The sequence below is a fragment of the Carettochelys insculpta genome, chromosome 18, assembly GCF_033958435.1.
Source record: "Carettochelys insculpta isolate YL-2023 chromosome 18, ASM3395843v1, whole genome shotgun sequence".
Classification (NCBI taxonomy): domain Eukaryota; kingdom Metazoa; phylum Chordata; order Testudines; family Carettochelyidae; genus Carettochelys; species Carettochelys insculpta.
This window is the reverse complement of record NC_134154.1, coordinates 6174734-6194434: the sequence shown is the minus strand read 5'-3', so window position 1 is coordinate 6194434 and position 19701 is coordinate 6174734. Positions and strand designations below refer to the sequence as shown.

The window sequence follows — 19701 nt, the reverse complement described above, 5'->3', positions numbered from 1 at the left end:
AAGCTTATGCTCCAAAATATCTGTTAGTCTATAAGGTGCCACGAGACTTTTTGTTGTTCTCTTTGTTTGTCCTGTAAGTCTAGAAGGGATTGGTGCTAGAGAGACACGTGACCTTACCTCCTGATACTGAAAGCCGTTTTTATCCAGCACTTTTCCATTGGTGGGGAGGGAGGTGGGAGTTAGAATCCTAGGGCCAGATGGGACCTCAAGAGGTCATCAAGTTCAGCCCCCTGCCCAAAACAGGAGCAACCCCAACTAAATCATCCCAGCCAGGACTATGCCAAGCCAGGACTTAAAAACCTCTAGGGATGGAGATTCCAGCACCTCCCTAGGCAACACATTCCAGTGCTTCACCACTCTCAGCACCTCCCAAAACAGATTCTCTTTTCTTAATTGAAGGAAGGAGGAAAGAGAGTTGGGGGCCAGCAGAAGCGATTTAAGGATGTGCTGAAGGCACATGTGAAAAAGTGCAGCATCAGTGTCAACGCTTGGGAGAACCTAGCCCAGGACCGTCCCTAGTGGAGGGGGTGGCATAATTTGAGAGTTCCCACCACAGGGCAGACAAGGAGAGTCAAAGAAGAAGAAGAGAGCAGCAAAAACTGCCCAGCACCCCTCCAACAGCAACCAGCACCTGCCGCTTCTGTGATGTGACCTGCATCTCCAGAATCAGGCTGATCAGCAATCAACAGACTCACGATAGGAAGGTGACATGAGGACACCTTACTTAATGAGTGACTGCCAAGAGTGAAATAGTTTTTATTAATATCCAACCTAGACCTCCCCCACTGTAATTTGAGACATTGCTCTTTGTTTTGCCACCTGTCACTACTGAGAACAGCCGCTCTCCATCCTCTTTAGAACCTCCTTCAGGAAGCTGGAGGCTGCTATAAAATTGCCCCTCACTCTTCTCTGCTGCAAACTAAATAAACCCAAACCCCTCAGCCCCTCTGTGTGAGTTGTAAAACAAAAAAGTTTCCCACCCTCTGTAAAAGTTTATTTAAGAAATGGGAAGCTACCAGTTTTTTGTCCTCAGCCTGCTTGGGAATCTGCTTGGCACACTCGAAGATAGAACTAAGAACTGTGGAAGAACAACTCCGGTTTGAAGAGTTTACCTCACATCAGAACAGCTCTTTAGGGTAAGAATCTGTATGCAGTAGGTCTCTTAAGGAAGCTAAAATTTAGCTATGTATTTTATTTTCATTTCGTTTCAGTAATTTAATTTGATTGGTCTGTTTTCACTTATAACCACTCCAATACTACAGTTCATGCTTACTAAAAAGTTGTCTTTGTTTATAATCAAGACTAGTGTATGTAACTGTTACCTGGGGAAGGGCTACCACTGTGCATATCTCCCTTTTATTAATAAAAGGGGTTACCTGATGAGCCCCCTCTGTGCATTTAGTGTGGATGCGCCATGAGTTTTGTCGACAAAACTCACTAGTGTAAACATAGCTTGGAGGAACAGCTAGACCAGTGTCATGGAATGAACAGACTTCAGGATTTGTATCTTCAGGATTCAGGGTCAGAGCCACCACTGCCAAACTGCAGGTGACCCGTTCTCTGTCCCACCCTTACACACTGCCCAGATCAGACAGACAGAATTCTTCCTACAACCCTCAGCAATAACCACTCTGCTGAACTCCTGCCCATGTAACAAAAATCGGTTTCAATCACTGATCTGGTTACTGCCAGCATGGGCACTTGCCGTTTGGAGCTGCATTTACTGGGGAGGAGGGATGCAGTGAAAGATCTCTTGTAAATCAATCTGCAGGCTGTTTTACTGCTTCCAAAGTCATAGGGTGATCGCACGGATAACTCCAGCAGACTAATTTAAACTGCCAGAGATCTTTGAATGGAAGGAATGTCCTCGTTAGGAGCCTGAGGTTACATGAGTTCTACCTATGTGATATCACCTTGATATTAAAAAAAAAGGAAAATAATCGTAAGATATTATATTTTATCCCCCTCTCATTATTCTAGAGGGTTAGACTGAAGCGGAGAGAATTTCTCTTATGGCTGGGGAAAAAGTAGGTTCCTCATATCAAAGCTTAGATGGTTAAATATTTATCCAAGGGCCCAGCCCAGTTTCCCCAGGACAGTTGAATTTTAAGGTTCAAGTCTTACTGATCTATTATTCTCTTTTTGTAGCATCCAGTGTAACTTTTTAATACAGTTGCAAAATTATAAAACTTGGGAATTCTTTGAAGGGAGTTTTCACTAACCAAAAGAACTCTTCCTCCAAAGACCAAGCTCTTTCTACAGAGACTTCTGAGGAGGGAAGGATGGAAAGAGGAAAAAACAAATTCAAGACCCCAAAAAGACATCCTGAGACAGGGCTGCAAATTCACTGTGGGAACCCAAAGTAACTCTTTGCTTTCATTAAATTTGCTTTCCTCTCTTCCACTGGTATGTTTCTTTGTTGAATGCACAATGATCATCTGACAGATAAACATCTCCATGTGCTGCCCAACCTACTTGGTAAATCCTGGTGTGCTGTGATGGAGCTGCTACTGGCTTATAGCTGCACCTTAGTTACCGTTCGTTATAAATTTGAGGGTTCAGCTCTCCTCTTACTTATACCAGTTTTATCATTCTTCAGAGTTTTCCCCGATTCACCCTGACCTGAGACCCAAATCTTGATTTGACTTCCTTCTGCGAGGTAGCGTTTTGTGCAAAACATGACAGACGAAGATCACATTCCTCTCCTCAACTCCCATCTCCATACCACCATCCCTCTTATTCTCATAACCTCCAACTGGAAAACGTATCAGCCAGGAGATTCCTGCTGATAACCAAGTATGCAGAACTGTATCCTGTATTCCTTGACCTAGACCATCCTTGTGGAAAGCTGAACCCATTAGGAAGAAATGAATAGGAAATGCTACATGACCAAGTAAAAAAATTTCCACCTGAAACAGAGGGGAACCTTACCTCCTGAGGACACTTATTCATCAGTGCTGATTAGAGTGTCTTAATTGTTTACCTATGAAGAAATTCTATTAAGTTTTTCCCTATGGTCAGAAAAGCACTTGCAAAAAAACCCTGTGAAATGAAGCTATCCATTTATGCTCAGCTCACTTGAGCTGTCTGCAGAGAATCCAGTTCCCTTCTGGCAGTTCTGTGCAACTCTCTAGTCCATAAGTGAAAATGTCAGAGTAGACCCCTCCCATATCCTTTGGCGCCTGTTCACTTGGCCAGGGCGGCTACCATTTAGCCCTTGCTTTCATTAAGCAAATGTTACCCAAAGTAGCTAGAGAAGTGTTCAGCATTCTAGACTCAAGCCAGAAACCTGATGTGGACATTGCAAGTTCTACAGAGCCTGGAAGTCACCCAGTCTGGGTCAGACGGAATGGAGAAGGAACCTGCAGGTCACTCATCGTTTAGGCCAATTAAGAGAGACTAGGGAAATGAAGAGGGAGCTTTTCAGGCTCTTGCCGGTATCTTGCCTTATGGTCAGGAAGGTGTCAAGTGTTTCTTTTTGCTCTTTTCCTCCTGGTGGCTGACAATTTCCAAGATGGGGCAAGCAGTTTAATCCAGACTCAAGATGACCATTTTCTGTGGACAACTACAGCCAAATTCGGCTGCTGCTATCCCGGCTCTTTCCACACGAGCCTGGGGGAGGCAGCCCACCAAGTTAGCACCTTGGGAATTCCTATGTGTTGCACCGTGGATAAATAAATTCTCATCTAAATTCATAATCATGGTTTTTAAAGTGGTGAAAGGATGCACAACTCCTCATTAAGAGATTCAGCCTAAGTTTCTCTTTCAGGCATGCGAAATCCTCTGTTCCCCTTGACGGAATACTGCAGCAGTAATTAACATTAATGACATACCTAAGGAGCACCACATGCCAGAGCTGTGATATAACTCCAAAGAGCCAGGTTGTTACCGAGGCTACATATCACTGTCAAGATACTGTATGAGGCCCATGTTTAGAGAAAGCCAGAGACATTCCATGTCTTCGGGAAAGGAAACAAACAAACAAACAACCTTGACTCCCCTTCACATTTTTGACAGCTCATCGAGTTGTAAAAGAGGATATTTCAAGTACTCAAATGTCCGTTTTGTTCTCCAAATTCCTGCATTTTAATCCCTCCCATACCTGCCCCACTGCAGAGTCTCACGGATCTTCCTCACTCCCCAGCTGCAATGACCTTCACCCAGAACATTTACCAGAACCCATGAATGACCACCATTGTCCTCCAATAATCTGTTCGTCATTCCAGGGAACGGTGTTGCTGCCTCTACAGCCCTAGAAATCCCCAATAACCAAAACAAAAAGAGATTGGGGCGAAGTCTACACTTACCTGGAAAGTCGACAGCTGCTATGCAATTTTTGGTACGCCAATTGCATACCAAAAATAGACTTTGCAGCTATCTACTTCCATGCCTGTCTACACAGCAGAAGGTCAATGGGAGAGATCCTCCCATCAGCCTTCCTTAATCCTTGCAGCTCACAAGGAGTTCCAGGGATGACATTGACCTAAGCGGTCGATCTTCTGGAGTTGGCATAGATGTAGCATAGGACCAGAAACCAGGTCTTGCAACCCACAATGACCAGTCAAACCAGGGTCTGAGAAACAACAACATGGAATCTTCAGCCAATACAACATCGTTTAGCTACCGAAATACCGTAGTATGGTGTTTCCCAACGTTATTTGGCCATGGAACACTTTTGGGTTTGAAATATATTGATGGAACACATGCATCCTGGTCAGGGAGCGGGAAGTGGGGATTTCATACTGAAAAATTGCAACACGTAATACTCCAAAGTTGATTTCAAAGAGTTTTCTTAGATGTCTTATTTTAGAAAGAACAAAAGATAACAAGAGAAAAATCATCTGAATGAACAACTAATGTCCTTCTGACAGGAAGACAGTTAGCAACCTTATAATTAAGTTTAAAATTTAAAAATGAAGTACAAACCCAAATCAAAACATTAATATAACCACCGAAAGAAGGATGATTAATGTCGTTCGTTTGTACAAAAATAGAAAGAACAATATTGGTCAAAAAAGGATTGTCGTTCCTAAAAGCTTAAAAATATTTTTATGAAAAAGAAGCACAAAACAAACGAGGTATGGAAAAATATTTTTAAGTTTTGTGTTTTTATAAATTTGTTATTTTTACAGAAAACAACTGGAAAATAAAAATAAGTAACATTTGACTTTTTTTAATGGAAAGAGTGTTTTGGTATCTCTTTTTCTGCATGAGTTGCATAATAACTATGCTGTTATGAATGCATCATACATATTAATATACCTAAAATGTAAATACTTCTCAAATACCTAAGTATTTTGATACACATATACATTATTTAATATTTTAGACGGAAAAATATCACTAGCATCTACATTTTCTCACAGAACACCTATTCACATTGCACAGAACACCAGTGTTCCATGGAACACAGTTGGGGAAACGCTGCAGTAAGACCTTTGGATCAAAGACGTAAATATTTCCATTCCAATCTGCACACTTTTGGGATGGCATCGAGGACACTAACCATTCAAAACAGCAAAGTTATAAATTTACATGCTCCAGGAGCACGCAGTGACATGGGCACGTTGGGAAAAGGCAATAGAGAAAATGGATGTGGACTTTATAGCTAGTTCTGATGAACGTACTAAATGGTGACCTCTGAGGAACATCATGGCAAGCCCGGGAGAAGCAGACTGGGTGTGGTAGTGAAGACATGTTTCAAGGTAGTGGACAAGCAACTATGCCCAACAGAGGGAGGATGGCTGGATGACTAGCTTTACTCTGAGTGCATCTCTTGGAAGCAACTTGTCAAGGATACAGGACAGGAAGATGTAGTTGAAAACATATGGAAACTGAATCATGCAGATGTCTTCGAGATTAGCACACCAGGTTATGGAAAGGTACTGTAATATGCCAGGAGACTTGCTAGATGCAATACCCACCTCATTTATGCTGGTGACAATCAGTAGCTACTCTGCTGAGTCAAGGAACACGCAGCAGCTGAGGGAGAGGAAAAATCAGTCTCTGTCTCCAGGGATGAGATTTTCAAAGCTGCCTAGGAGATTTCAAATCCTTGCGTAATGAAATCCATGAAGGAGCTTCCAGGCACTCCACCCCACCACCCTACTTTACCTTACACCATCTTCCAGCTCCTCGGAGCACTCTGCACACAGGCTTTGCACTAGAATACTAGGTGACTTGGTGTTGGGGAAACTGGGGGCTCGGATACACTCAATGAGACTATGCCAGGTGCATGGATATAAGTGGTTTTATTATTAGAATATATTAAGCTTCCCAGGCTTCAGGCATTATTAAATACGTGCTTCCCGCCATGGGGAAGCGAGCTAGCAATAGAGCAAGTGAGAATTGATGTTCATGCCCCTTCTGCCACGGACAGTCCCAGACCCTCCGCCCTTGTCCTGGAGGGCTCATGGCAGGCGTTGCTCCAGCCTGAGGAGTCCCTGGGCACACATGAGGCCAAGGTCCATAGGTGAGACTGTTCTTTAAGCAGTGCCTTCCAGCCTCCTGTAACCATCTCCCCTCCCCACCCTCCTCGAGGGGAATACATATCCCCAATCAGGACCTGGCAGGAAACACTGCTGTTCTCTACTCGACATACACAGCAGCCTTGGACCGAACTATCTCATAACTAGTTGACATCATAGCTACTCCAGCTGGACTGCGCTGGGATAGTGTGCAGAGGTAACTCGCCGTCAGCCTCAATGCTTGGTATCGCACTAGTGATATCTGAACAATGCGTGGTGTGGACACAGCTATTCTGATACAAGGATGCCTAGTAACAGCACAACTCAGGCCTCTTCTTCTAAGCTCTATCAGTGTAACTCCAAGTAGCCCGCTATAAATGGAGTCACAGTAGGGAGGCTGAACTGCTTTCATTAAGCTAGCACAGTTTACCAGTCTGGACTGGTGTTCACACGCACACTTAAAGTTTATGCTTAGGGTGTGTCTATGCCACACAATTCCACCTAGAAGCGGAGACGCACAACTTTGCTCTTCTGGTAGTCCTGAAAACAAAAGTGTAGCTGCAGTGGCCTGAGCAGCAGAAGGGCTTTGGTCTCTGAATACAACCTATCAACTCAGACAGGATTGTAGCGGTGCAACTGGCCTGTCCCAATGCTTACACTGCCCTTGTTATCCAGCTATTCTTAGTGCACCACCTTGGTCAGAGCTAGCACGGGAATGTCTACACTTCAAGCTAGAATTTACTCCTCCAGCTCAAGGTGAAGCCACACCCCTAGCACAATACACTCCCTCCTCTACCATCACTAGCAAAAAGGCAGTCCCACCCTGCAGGCCAAGCAATGCATTAACCCAGCAGTACCTCAGGGCGGTTTAACAGCCTAAACATCAGCAAGTCCTTAGGCTTCCCTCTGCATTGGTAATGGTTTCAAGCAGGTTTAAGGGAACGGGGCTTGCACAGTGTCTGCTAACCTGGGCTGTCCAGCGGACAGCATGAGGGCAGGTGATTAAAATGCCTCGATGTTTGGCAGAGACGGCTATTATAGATGTGCTCTTGTACCTGGTATAATATGGTGTCTTGAATTTACTTTTAACTGACCTAACTTTTGTTCTCCTGTGTGCTGTGCATTTAAGGCCTTCCATTCCGTTCGGTTTTTGGCTGCTTGCTGGTGAATAATCACCAACTACCCGTAAAGAATGTAAATGGCCCAAGGAACTCATGAGGTACTAAACAGGCATGACATTATAAACTACTCTAATCGTTTCATTTCAATTTCCAGACCATTCCTGAGATCTTCATGGATTGTGGATTTCTGGAAGCCAAGGGGACCTTTTTAGGGGTAATGTTGCATACCCCAGTATTATGGACAACAGCTGGAAGCTCTGTCAAAGCAATTTGCTGCTGTAGGCTCCAAAAATTTAGCCATCTCTCAGGAACGGTTAGCGTTGCTTAACTTTAACAGATGCAGGCGTATAATATGTTATCATGCAGAAACAATCTACCAACACACAATGCAAACTAACGCTGCAGCCATAGTTGAGAATAAAGTGGTACACGATAGCCTGTCCCAGAAGGACATGGTCATACTGCTCACCTAATGGAAGAACTTGCTCTTGTAGGACCATAAAAATCTCAAATCCTCCTCATTGCTTGCAGAGAATAAAGTAAGGGAGCCAACCACACGAATAAATCACTGGGGGAGGGGTGTCCTAGCCTATTCTCTTCAGCTGCATGCTAATTTTTCCCATCTCAATCCCAGAATCACAGCCAACTCTGTTTCAACAGGCCTTCACAAAGTGTGTGTTCATTGCCAGTGGTAATCTGCCAGCTAAGTTTCATGGACCTACCTTGCTAGGGAGAAAGACTTGAGGTTCAGAAAATATTCGATTGACTTTAGAAATCGAGCCCCAATCCCCAGCACTGCCATGGACTCCCTGGATGAGCTCAGACGAGTCACTTGGGGCCTGTCTACACGGGGGAAAGTGAGCTGCAGAATTACAGGAATACCTAATACCACTACAGCTAGGCTGGATGGACACTGTCCTGGAATAAAAGTGACTGGCATAATTCCTCTATTTCCAAAGTGACAAACTAAACTGGAAATGAGACTTTTTACATGGGGAGTTATCTACAATACAATACAACTGTAGCCATGTGAATTCAGACCACAACCTCTTACACCAGTAGAGCTTCCCCTAATATTCCCTTTTTCCCACCTGTTGTCTTGTTTACAGGGAATATAAGCTCTTCAGGGCAGGAATTGCCTTTTATTGTGTGCATGTTGGCACCTACCCCAATGGGGCCTCATTCTTTGTTGGAACCTACGAGATGTGCTCACAATACAAATAATAAACGTGAAGGAGTGGAAGGAAGGCGTGGGTACACCTGACAAAGGAGGAGCCACAAGACAGGCTGGGCTGCAAGAAGAAGGCATTTGTGGAGAAGTCTTATATTTTGGTGGCCACCTAGGTCTATTTTAGGCCTAATCTTCTCTACAGCCTCCTGCCAATCCAACCTATGCAACTTAAGCAACACAAATAGCATAGTCAATGTCAACATAAATGCCGGGGCGTCCTGAACATGGGAAGGTCAGTGGGGACTGCTCTCCCATTGACACCAGCTACTCTTCTTGTCCTAGTGAAGTCCTGGAGTCAAGGGAGAGTGCTCAGAAGTCGTTTTATCGTGTCTAAGCAGACATGATAAATCGACCACCAGCAGATCAATTGTTGTCGTGTCGATCCACCAGCTAACGTAGACAAGCCCTCAGTCATAGTTCACATAGCTAACTTTCTAGAAAAGGAGGAGGGACAACACCGACACACAATGAGGGGTTATAAAAATGCTCGGCAAAGATTAACTACGGTAAACTTTCTGAGCGCATTGCACGTTTTATGGACAGATGCCCCTTTTATTTTTGCCAAAGAAATGAAATTAGTTTCTATAGCACCAGAATCATTGACCCTCACTCACAGTGAGCAATACCTTACTCTGCAGGAATCCTTTTGATGTCAATAAAAAAAAAAAAAAAACACACACAACCCTCTTCAGAAATATCTTCCTCTCGCAGAAGCCCTAGAGAAATCAGCACGACTATTCACAGAATACGGCATTATGCTGCATGAGGAAACACTGACGAATCTGGCCCATAAGAAATTTAAAAGCCACCTTTCTCCTGGAACCAACCTGAGGATTTAGCAGCTGCACACAGACTAGATAACGGCTTGAACCTTTGCACACGTCTGGCTGAGGCCATCAAAAAGTGCTGCCTCTCTGATGTACTAATTGCAATCCTGAAACACTAATGGGATTAGAAGGCAGGATTCAGTGGTCGCCTCCTAAAAATCATTATGCGTTATTATAGTAAATTAACCTCCACTGTTCTCCACACAGCTTTTGGGAACCCATCCCCATCTCTCCGCAGCAGTGTGATGAGCCCTCAGTAGGAGGCTGAAGAGATGGAGTGCTGTTAATATGGGTTCTCGCTTTCCTCTATTAATTTAGCTTAATAAACTCTTCGGCCTGCGGGGAGTTGCCTCTTGCTAGGCGCTGCACCAGAGGACTCGTGTCACACTAATTGTAAATCAAAGTAGCGTGACCTCATGTGTCAGAGCACCGATGGGAAGTGGCAAAGCAAAGAGGTTAAGCAAACTGGAAACAGGCAGGCAGGGGGTGAGGCCCCCTCTGCAATTAGCAGCAGGAACTCCTGGTTACATTCCACGCTCCTCTCTCCCACGCGGGGGCCATCAGTCCCTCGCTGGAAGGCACCGTGCTCAGCTGGCGGGTTTAATGACCAGCAGGACAGATTGACGGAGGAGGAGGTAGCGATGCTGTCTAACCGCAGCTGGCCCCCGAGCAGGGCTAAGAGACGGAGTTCACTAGAGCGCCATTTACAAGGACAGGGATAATCCACAAAGGCTTTCCAAGTTTCCCTTTGGGGTGGGTTCGAATAGGGAGCTTGAGAAGCTGGGAAACAAAGGCCAGGGTGTCACGAGCCAGCCGGGTCACAGTCCCATGCAGACCAGCCTTTCCATAGCGTACGGGGCTGGGCTTGGCTGTACGGTTGGTCCCCTTTACTTTCAAAATGGGACTCACAGTTGCCCCACTTTAAATGGCATTGAAGCTTATTCACACTCCCAAGGCGGGATGGCAGCTGCTAACACTGGAGGGTTAGGCCGCTGGGTGGGGCTGCTCATAACCCAGGCATGCGCTGACACAAGCCACGGGTGATTTAGAGCCATGCCACGAATGAGCCACAAGCCTGCACCATAACGTGGTTGGCTGGGAGAGCTGCAGGGCAGGTGTCCATCTGTAGCCACAACCACCCAGGTTCTCTACAGAGGAGTGATGTCATCCAGGGAGAAAAGACGGGGTGAATTAGAGCCTGGGATTGCTGAGGTTAAAAACCCAAAACAAAACAAACTTTGATGATATCAAGACAGCAGGTACCTTTCTTCTTTAGCTCTGTAGCTCCCCTGTGAGGAAGTACCCCTCTGTCCAAACAACCTAAACCACCGGGCTGGAAACCGCTGCACCTTTTGGCCAAGGAGTTATCACCGCGAGTAGAACAAATGTTGCTTTTCAGCCGCAGAGAACAGGGGACTCCACACCCGGCACCTACGCCACTGACAAAGCCACAAACGCTCAGGGCAGAAGTGCAACACTGTGTTCTGTGCCTGAGAACGGCCACTACAAACAAAGCAGGGGAGAAACATCAGTGACATTAGACAGACTGCGCTAAGTCAGAGGAGAACCATCGCTACCTACATGCATACGCAGAGCAGAACTTGTCTGTATGGACTGGACATAAGTCATCTGCGTGTGATGCTAACGAACAGAGACCGGGCAATGCAGATGGAGTGACCAATCAGTCCTGAAAACAGCATCTCCAGCTTCTCTCTTTGTGGGGGAAGGAGAGAAATGAGGCTCTCCTATCGGTGGTCCTTCTCCACGCCTAGGGGGCATCATGAAACGCAGCAGCACTCTCCCCACCCCTCGCTCATCATGTTTCACGTCCACGTCACCCCCAAGGATGCGGACTCTCCTCAAAGGCCAGGTCTTGAGTGCCGGCTGCACAGACCTGGGCCTGGTCTGGGAATGAAGAATGCTCTAGACTTAGTGTGTGAATCTGCCATTCCAGCATGACCCATGAGTGCTAATCCCATTCAGAGAGGCTCCTTCTCTTAAAGCTGCAACTAGGCATTAACTCACTAGAGACTGAGCTCTCTTGGGTTCCCGCGCCAGGAACCAAAGTCTCTCTCCCTGGACTCATCAGTTCCAAGAAACATTCAGCTCCTCTCCCCTTTCCATATTAACGATCATTATAACTATGCTAGACAAGACTGCCGAAATGACTGGACTGAGCGTCAACAAGGGAAAAACCAAGACAATGAGGTTCAACCAGTCCAACAGCACCACCACCACCCTGGGAGGGGATGACCTGGAAGGGAATGGGGGAAGCTGTCAGACATGGTAACCCGGAGCAGAGGTTCCCGACCGTTTCAGTAACACGGCACACTTCCATGAGGCAAACACTCCACCGCACCCCCACTTTTTTCAGCTGAATCAATTGCTCCTAAGCATCACGTTTATTTACAGTAAACTCCCCGTTTAACGGGCTTCGGAAATAACGGGCGCTGTCTTCCAGCCCCGTCCCCTCCCCCCAAAAATAAACGTCGGTGACTCACAAGAGCCGCTGGAGCTACCGCCGCGGTGGGGGCTGCCAGGCCTGGAGGATCGCTGGGGGAAGAGGTGGAAGGAGCCAGGCCACCATGCAGCTCTTCTCCTGGTAACTGGGAGATGGAGGTACGAGGGGAAGAACGGGGCAGGTGGAGGGAAAGGGTGGGGGCAAAGGACAGGAGCGAGTGATGGGCTGGGAAGGTCAGTGCACCATCATACAGTATAACCATTCGGATTTAACAGGCTTTCGGCAGTAACAGACACCCCTTTCCCCCATTAGTCCATTAAATCGAGGGTATACTCTGTGTTTACTGTGGTTACAGTCTTAGAGAGGTTTGCAACATAGCAATCCACACAACAAGCTAAACAAGAATCAAATGCATTCACGCTTCAAATCCACCACGGAACACAGCGCCTTAGACAGCGAGCGCAGGCACGTTTCCAAAGTCTGCTCAAGGCCATGCTTGGGATGCTAGGTAAACAAGTAACCACTGAAAGCAGCTCCCCATCCCGCCAGCTCGTCGGAACCAGGACGTGGCATTAAAACCACGTCCAGCTCCAACAGGCTCCGGCCTGCCCTCCCTCCCTCCTCCGTGCCACACTTGGGAGTGGTGGCCAGGCTCCCTGGCAGCTTGTTTGGGCCAGGAAGCAGCATTTCAGCCACCTCTAAGCACGAATGGTGTCCTGCGGGGTTGGCATTTCTCCTCATGGTGGCTACGGAGGGGAAACTGCTTAGCCCTGCACCAGCTGGGACTCAGGCAGCCTTGCTGCTTGAGCCCCAGCTGGCAGAGGGTCGCCAATTTCCCCCTCCCACTTAGGGTGGCTCTGCAAAGAGGGATAGCAAGAGGAAATTGACAGAATTTCACAGCCCGCTTGGCCAGGTCTCACGGCACGCCAGAAAGCCGCTAACTCAGAGCAACTCTAACAACTGGCTCAAATCTCCATGGGACAGCTTCAGTCCTTTGCCGGTCTGAGGTCAGCAAGTCCCACGCTCTGGAATTCACTGTGGAACCCTTTGGAACAAGGCTTGAAAAATGCAGGCCTGTCTGTCCCTCTGAACTTTCGAGATAGTACCTGGCAGTTGTCCTAGGAGCAGAGCCGAATGCAAAATTTCACATTCCCTTTTGTACTTTTTAGGCCGCTGCATTGCAGCTGGCAGCCACCCTGCCAGTCAGGGGTGGCCTGCATGCCAATGGCACTGCATGTATAGAGAGCACAGATCCCACTTGGGCAGACCCCACTGATTTCCATACAACTCGCTCCAGCCACGGGGGGTGAGCCTACTGTAGAATCAGGGCCTCGGTGCCTAAAGGGCTTTGCAGCCCGGCGGGGTGAACGGCTCTCTGACGGTAAATAAACATCTCTACCATCAAATGGGTACTGCTTACAGGGATGCTGTCAGCTTTGAAATCAGAGCTGAAATTTTCAAAGCTCCCCTCGGGGTCTGGACACCCTTAGGCAGCCCACATAGTACAGGCAAAGCTCCTGATCCATGATACTGACACACGCGATTATTTGTAAAATCCTGTTTCCTTTTCCCTCCTCACTGATGTTGTTTGCTCTTTACTTGCTGCGCAGATTGAGCATCCAATGCACACTTGCTAGTTACAGTTTCTGCATCTCAAAGGTGGGCCCAAGGCTATTCTGTTTGGATTGAAGTATTGCAGGAGAAGGACGGAATCAAAATACCTCTCACCACTCCGTTCTCTAAGCCTTGCTGTCTCGTAATCTTTCCGCTAATATTGGGGGCAATTAGAAATAAGGGAGGAGGTTAGGTGCTAAAAAAGGGAGTTGATCTCTTTACATAGCCTGGCCTCAGTCCCGCGTGCTGAGCACTTCCCAGTCTGGCTGGACCAGGATTCATTTAAAAAGGCACAAAGTTAAGCTGAAATAGAGTCATCTAGAGGGAAAAAAACCTGATAAAAAGCAGTTTCAAGGACACCAGACTGTAGAAGAAGCCCCCTCCAATTTTTGTGGGGTTCCTCCCCCCCCCCTTTTTTTTTTAAAAGGTCTCCCTTGTTGCCAGGTGCAAAACCCACACAAAACAGAGAAAAGGGACTGGCTGCACAGGAGAGACAAGCATTGCAGACTCCAGAATTGACACATTGCTGCAACGTAAACAAAGTAAAGAGAGGGGGAAAATGCCCTCCACCCTTACAGCGCCACTGCTCCGAAGCATCACTGAAGCAAAGAGAAAATTTTCAGAGAGAAGCACCGTTTCGGACTGAAAAGAGAAACAGCAGAAGATTAAACAGGAGCTCAGCGAAGGAAAGGGACAGGGCACCGAGGGAAGACCTCAGTTTCCCTGTATGCCTTGGTGGGCACCCTGTGCTGCAGCATTTCATTAGGGATGCTCCGCACTGTCTATGCAGCAGGGCAAGAAACACTTCTCTCTGGCGCTGATGGATGAGAGACGACGCCGTGTTTGGATTAATGAGCTGGCAGCGCTCCTCATGTATTTACTGAGCACGCGGGCCCAAATTCAGTATCTACAAACAATCCGAAGTGGGTAATGCTCAGTTTCCGTTCATCAGAGACACACAAGCTCCAATCTGGGCAAAGAAAGAACACGGCTTTGCCCCGAATTCGATATTTACGCCAAACCGCCCAGGCACTTGTACAGCACTTGCAGGTGTAAAGCCAAGAAGCAGGAAACCAAACACATTTCGGAGCCAGATCCAGATAGCACTTAAATTTGGGGCTGCCCATAGCCCTAGAGCCAGACCTTTCTCGGGATCTCCCTGTATTGTTCCCAAACCACAAACCCAGCCAAAGCCTTCTCCTGAGCTCAGCTCCCCCCAGGTTTCCCTTGTGGGACCCTCCTCCCCGGCCCCCCACCGGCCATAGTTGTTTCTTCTTTGGAGAGGCTTTCAACCCTCATGCTCCTCAAGTGGAGCAAATAGGGCCCAGCCAATGTGAGATCAGAGAATGCCAAGTCATAACCAAAGAAAGCTCTCTGCACCCCATGGAGAATGGTAGAACCTCCCTGCCCTTTCAAGGCTAAGAACATGGTAAGATTTAATCACACTGTCTGAGACCTTGTCTTTCCCACTCCTGTGACATCAGCGTACAACGCACCAGGGACCGAGCCAGACTCCGGTGCAGGGTGTTTTCCTGCCATGCATCACTGTGGCATCTGAGTGCTCCCACACACAGTCACATGCACGAGTGAAGTCTCTGCCAGATTGGGGGTCTTTGGATCTGCCCTGTTCCCTCTCAGGCCATGTCTACACTCCCACTCAAGGTCGATCTTCTGGGGGTTCGATTTCACATGTCTGGTAGGAGCACGCCAAATCGACCTGGCAGGGGTGGGCACTGGCCCCGTATGCCTCGTGCAAGGAGTCAGGGAGGTCGACGGGAGAAACTCTTCCATCGACCTTCTTCAGTGAGAACAGCCAGGTGAGTGAATTGCAGAGAAGTTGATTCTACTATGCAACTGCCGTAGCTAGAAACGCATATCTGCAATTGACTTTCCCTAGTGTAGACATAGCCTCAGACTGTGGGTTTGTATCCCTAGGTTACTGCACCTGCTAAAGAGGGGACAATCCATTTCAATTAAAAATCCAGGACACCGTAAAAGACAGACCACGGCCAGCAATTCAGCAGCAGAGTAAGACAGAGCTGGGCTGGGGATGCCGAACCCCTTCCTGATTAGAAACAGACTTTGGATCCAGTCCTAGTAGCCGGAGGGAGGTATGGAATCAAACCCAACGAGGAGGACAAAGGGATTTGTCAGCACGATAGCACGCCCTGCTGGCTGCTGATCCACAAAGCTAAGGAGGCCCAAAGGCTCTGTTTACACCGAGAAGCTATTGCAGGATGCTGAGCCATCCCGAAATAGTAACTCTGCATCTAGGAAACGTGGCTGGTATTTTGAAATATTTTTCTAAATGCCAGGTGCGCTATTTTGGCATCCTTCTACCCCTCACTGCAGGAGGGGTAGGAGATGCCTTGAAATACCGCTGTATTTTGAAATCTGGTGCTGTGGAGATGGCACCAAATCTGGAAATAACCGATTTCGAAATGGACACAAAACAGGACACGTCATTTGCTTATTTTGAGTTAGGGGCGCCGAGTAGACATAGCCAAAGAAACAAGACAAAACTGAGCACTTGAAGGAAAACCAGCTGCAAGGCTACAGATAAGATCCCGTGTAAGACACACCAGTAGAGAGGGGCTACGACAGGGAACGACATTTCATCAGAGGTAAACAGCAGCTCTCTCAGCAAAAGGCAAGTGTCACTGGCACTGCTGAGCTCACGCGGCAGCTAGGACTTCGTGCTGCCTGATTCCACTGAGCCAGTGGCCAAGGAATGACAGCATCAAGTCACTCTGGGCAAACTCCGTCACTAGCGGAAGAACAAGCTTGAAATGCCCCTCGCTAGAGCAAAGGGGCTCCCCACATTCCAACCAGCATTGCATCTGGAAAACTCAGCCAGCGAACACCTTGAAAGATCCTTTCACAGCTCAAACGAACAAGAACCAGGAGAACTCCTGTGTTGTTCCTCCCAACAGCCAAGAATGCCCAGGGCAAAGTTCCCTCTAATTTTTTCCATCCGTGGGCAGAATACATTTTGTGACATGCACCGAATCATAGGCGGACATACATGACATGCTACAGGCTGGAGATGCTCAGCCAGTCAGCTGGGTAGCACTGGACTCTCTCTTGAGAGGCCACCCAAGCATTCAGCTTACAAGGAGCCACAGGTACAGTCAACCCTCAAGATACAATCAGTTAATGGTTAACACGACTGCCGTCCCTGGCAGGAGTGGTTTCCTGCTCCCTGGAGTGGCAGGGATCTAGGAACCAGGCAGAAGCCTGGATCCCAGCTCCCCTCCTCTTGTAGAGCTGGGAAACTCAGCAGGGTAGCAGACCTGGTTAGTTTCCTGGCTCCAAGGAGCAGAAGGGAGCCAGGAGCCAGGCTGCCCCTAGTTCCTGTCTCCCCTCCACTGGCTGGAGCCAGGAAACTGAGCAGTTGGTGAGTTTCCTGGGTCCTACAAGCAGCACAGGGTGGGGAGACAACAACCAGGCTGGCCCTGGTTCTCAGCTCTCTGCCACTCTGGGAGCCAGGAAACTGACCAGTCCTGCTGGGCTTGTCAGTTTCCTGGCTCCTGCAAGCCCTTGCATGAAATTTCGAGTTACACAGAGCTTGCAGGAATGCAACCCATGCGTAACTCAAGGGTTTCCTGTATTCACCACCTACATTTGCAGGCTGAAAGCTGCATGGAGAAGGTCATGGCAATGCCCTCCTGGTCTATGCTGCTTTTAATTATCAGACGAAGAGCCAGGCAACTGGGGCCTGCATACCTCTATAGCATAAGAGGTCATTCTGCAGCCTCTCCTGCCTACTGTTGTTTGGACTTGTTTCCTGCCCCTGAAATCTTTCCAGCAGCTGAAATGCTCAGGCTGGAGACGGTGCCGTGAACAACGTTGCAGATGGGAGAGAAGCTTGGGAAGTTCTTTGCAGATGTTTAAAGAAAACCTCACAAACAAATGCAAGTTTTTCACTTGGCCTGGAATGATGTTATCTGTCTCTCTCACACACATTCATACCCAGCGCTTGAAATAGGACGGGTGCCAGGAACCCCATTTTACAGATGGGAAAAATGGAGTCCTGTGGCTGTTAAGGGACTTGCCTGAGGTCACCAAAGGGCACCCGCAGGGATGTATGGAACTTGAGAGAGAGCAAAGATACGAGATGCAGCTCAGAAGAGGAGAGGCAGAGATCAGGCGATTCACTGCCACCTTTGCAGCCCTCCCAGCTCCTGGAAGTGACTGGGAACTGAGCCAGTCCCCAGCATAAGCTAAAGGAGGTGACAGCCCCTCCAACCAATGCTCAGTTCCCATTTCCTCCCAGGTGTGAGCAGATATCACATGAGCACAAGCCCAGACGTGCCACTCCTTGCACGGGCCCAAAAGACCATTAGGAATGAGGTGCCTCTGCCCCCTCTCTGTGCCCTGAGGGTCTGGGCACTGTGCCTCAGCAGTGACCTTCACCAGCTTGCAAAGAACGCAAACCCAGCTCTCTAGTACCATTTCCACAGGTCAGAATCCAGCATCCAGCCACACTAACCCCTCACCACCCCAGCTGCAGCACACCACACAGGCCAACGTTGCCTTTGTGCCTAAGGACCGGGCCAGGCGTAAGAGGCTGGGGCTCAGGAGATCTGTAGCAAAGGAGGTCTTACATTCAGTGCCAGATAATGAGGGCTGGGCAGGGAGGGAGCATGCACAGTTATCGCGAGTGGCTTCGACATAGAGAGCCATAGAGAGCACACCACACCTCCTGTTTCTGCACACCTTCCAGCCCTGGGTCTCACACTTCCACTTCCTCCATGCTTCTGCGGGGTAGGCCTCCCGCCCATTTTACAGAGGGGGAAACTGAGGCAAAGGGAGGTGGGCAGATGCGCCCAAGGCTACTGAGTGCCTGAACCAGAGAAAGAACCTGGGATACCAGCCATCCATTGAGCCACACTCACTCCAACCCAAGGCACCTGCCCGCAGCTCCCCACCCAGGCATCACTGCCAAGCTCCCTTACTTGGGGGTGTGCGCCTCGTCCACTCGGTGGCCCAGCTGGAACTCGTGTGACTTGCTCCGGTGTAAGGCGGTGAAGCCGGGGATGAGGTGAATCAGTTTCCGGGAGGAAGGCGGCGGCGTCCCCGGAGGTTTCAGCTTGTTTCTCCGCCTCACTGGCGGCGTGCCGGGAGGAGTCATGGTGGCGACTATGTTAGGCGTCCGTGGGGGGGTGTGAGCCGGGTGCCGCTGCCGGGGGGACGGCGGCAAGGAGCGGTGGCCGGCTTCCAGCGGGGGGCCCAGCCCGGCATAGCCCTCCACAGTCAGTCTGTCCATGTGGGCGTAGGTGGGTCCATGGGCTGAACCGGGGCGACAGTAGTGCTGCAGGCACTTGGACTGCACTTTGGGGCTCTGGGAAAGGTGCGTTCGGAGCCACTGCACAGGCTCGGGCTGGCCCGCGGGGTTGTTCTCCTTCCCCGTCTCTGGCGTAGGCCACTGGATGGTCCAGTCTTGCTTGGAGAGGCTGCCTCCTGAAGTCACAAACAAACAAACAGACAGACAATTAGCCGTAGCTGGGACAAAGCACACGCTCCCAGGCGTGGGCCTGACGTTCTGGGGAGCTCCCCAGCCCCAGCCCCAGCCCCAGCCCCAGCCCCAGCCCCAGGGAGAGCTGCTGGTGCTCTGAACCTCTGAAAAGCAGACCTCCTGGGGTAGGGTCTTAATCCTTCTTCACAACAGCCTAACAGAGCCAGGCCCTGCCTCTCCCCCTGCACCGTGAGCCAGAACGCTGCAACAGACCACCCCTGAGGCCAGGGAACAAGCTTCTGCCAGAGATGGGCCTCACATCTTAACACCTGCAGAGGTGGGTGCAAAGACCTCTTTAGATCGGGCTTCCTGCCTTCCGGCAGTGCTGTCATCAGCACAGCAGGCGTCTCCTGTTACTTCACCATTACCAGGCACCTTCCTTCCCCCGAGCCTTGGAGTGCTTTACTGTACCGACGGGACACCCTGGCACTGAGAAGCAGCTGGCTCTGGGGTGGGAAATCT

General features: G+C 48.8%; 1 protein-coding gene across 1 annotated transcript in view; it reads right to left on the bottom strand.

Moving 5' to 3' along the window:
• KSR2 (kinase suppressor of ras 2) overlaps nucleotides 1–19701 on the bottom strand; it is a 237264-nt gene that overhangs the window by 161708 nt on the left and 55855 nt on the right. Inside the window, exon 4 of the mRNA XM_075012305.1 lies at nucleotides 18680–19184. Within this exon, the coding sequence (XP_074868406.1) occupies nucleotides 18680–19184 (505 nt within the window). The remainder of the gene's footprint in view (nucleotides 1–18679; nucleotides 19185–19701) is intronic.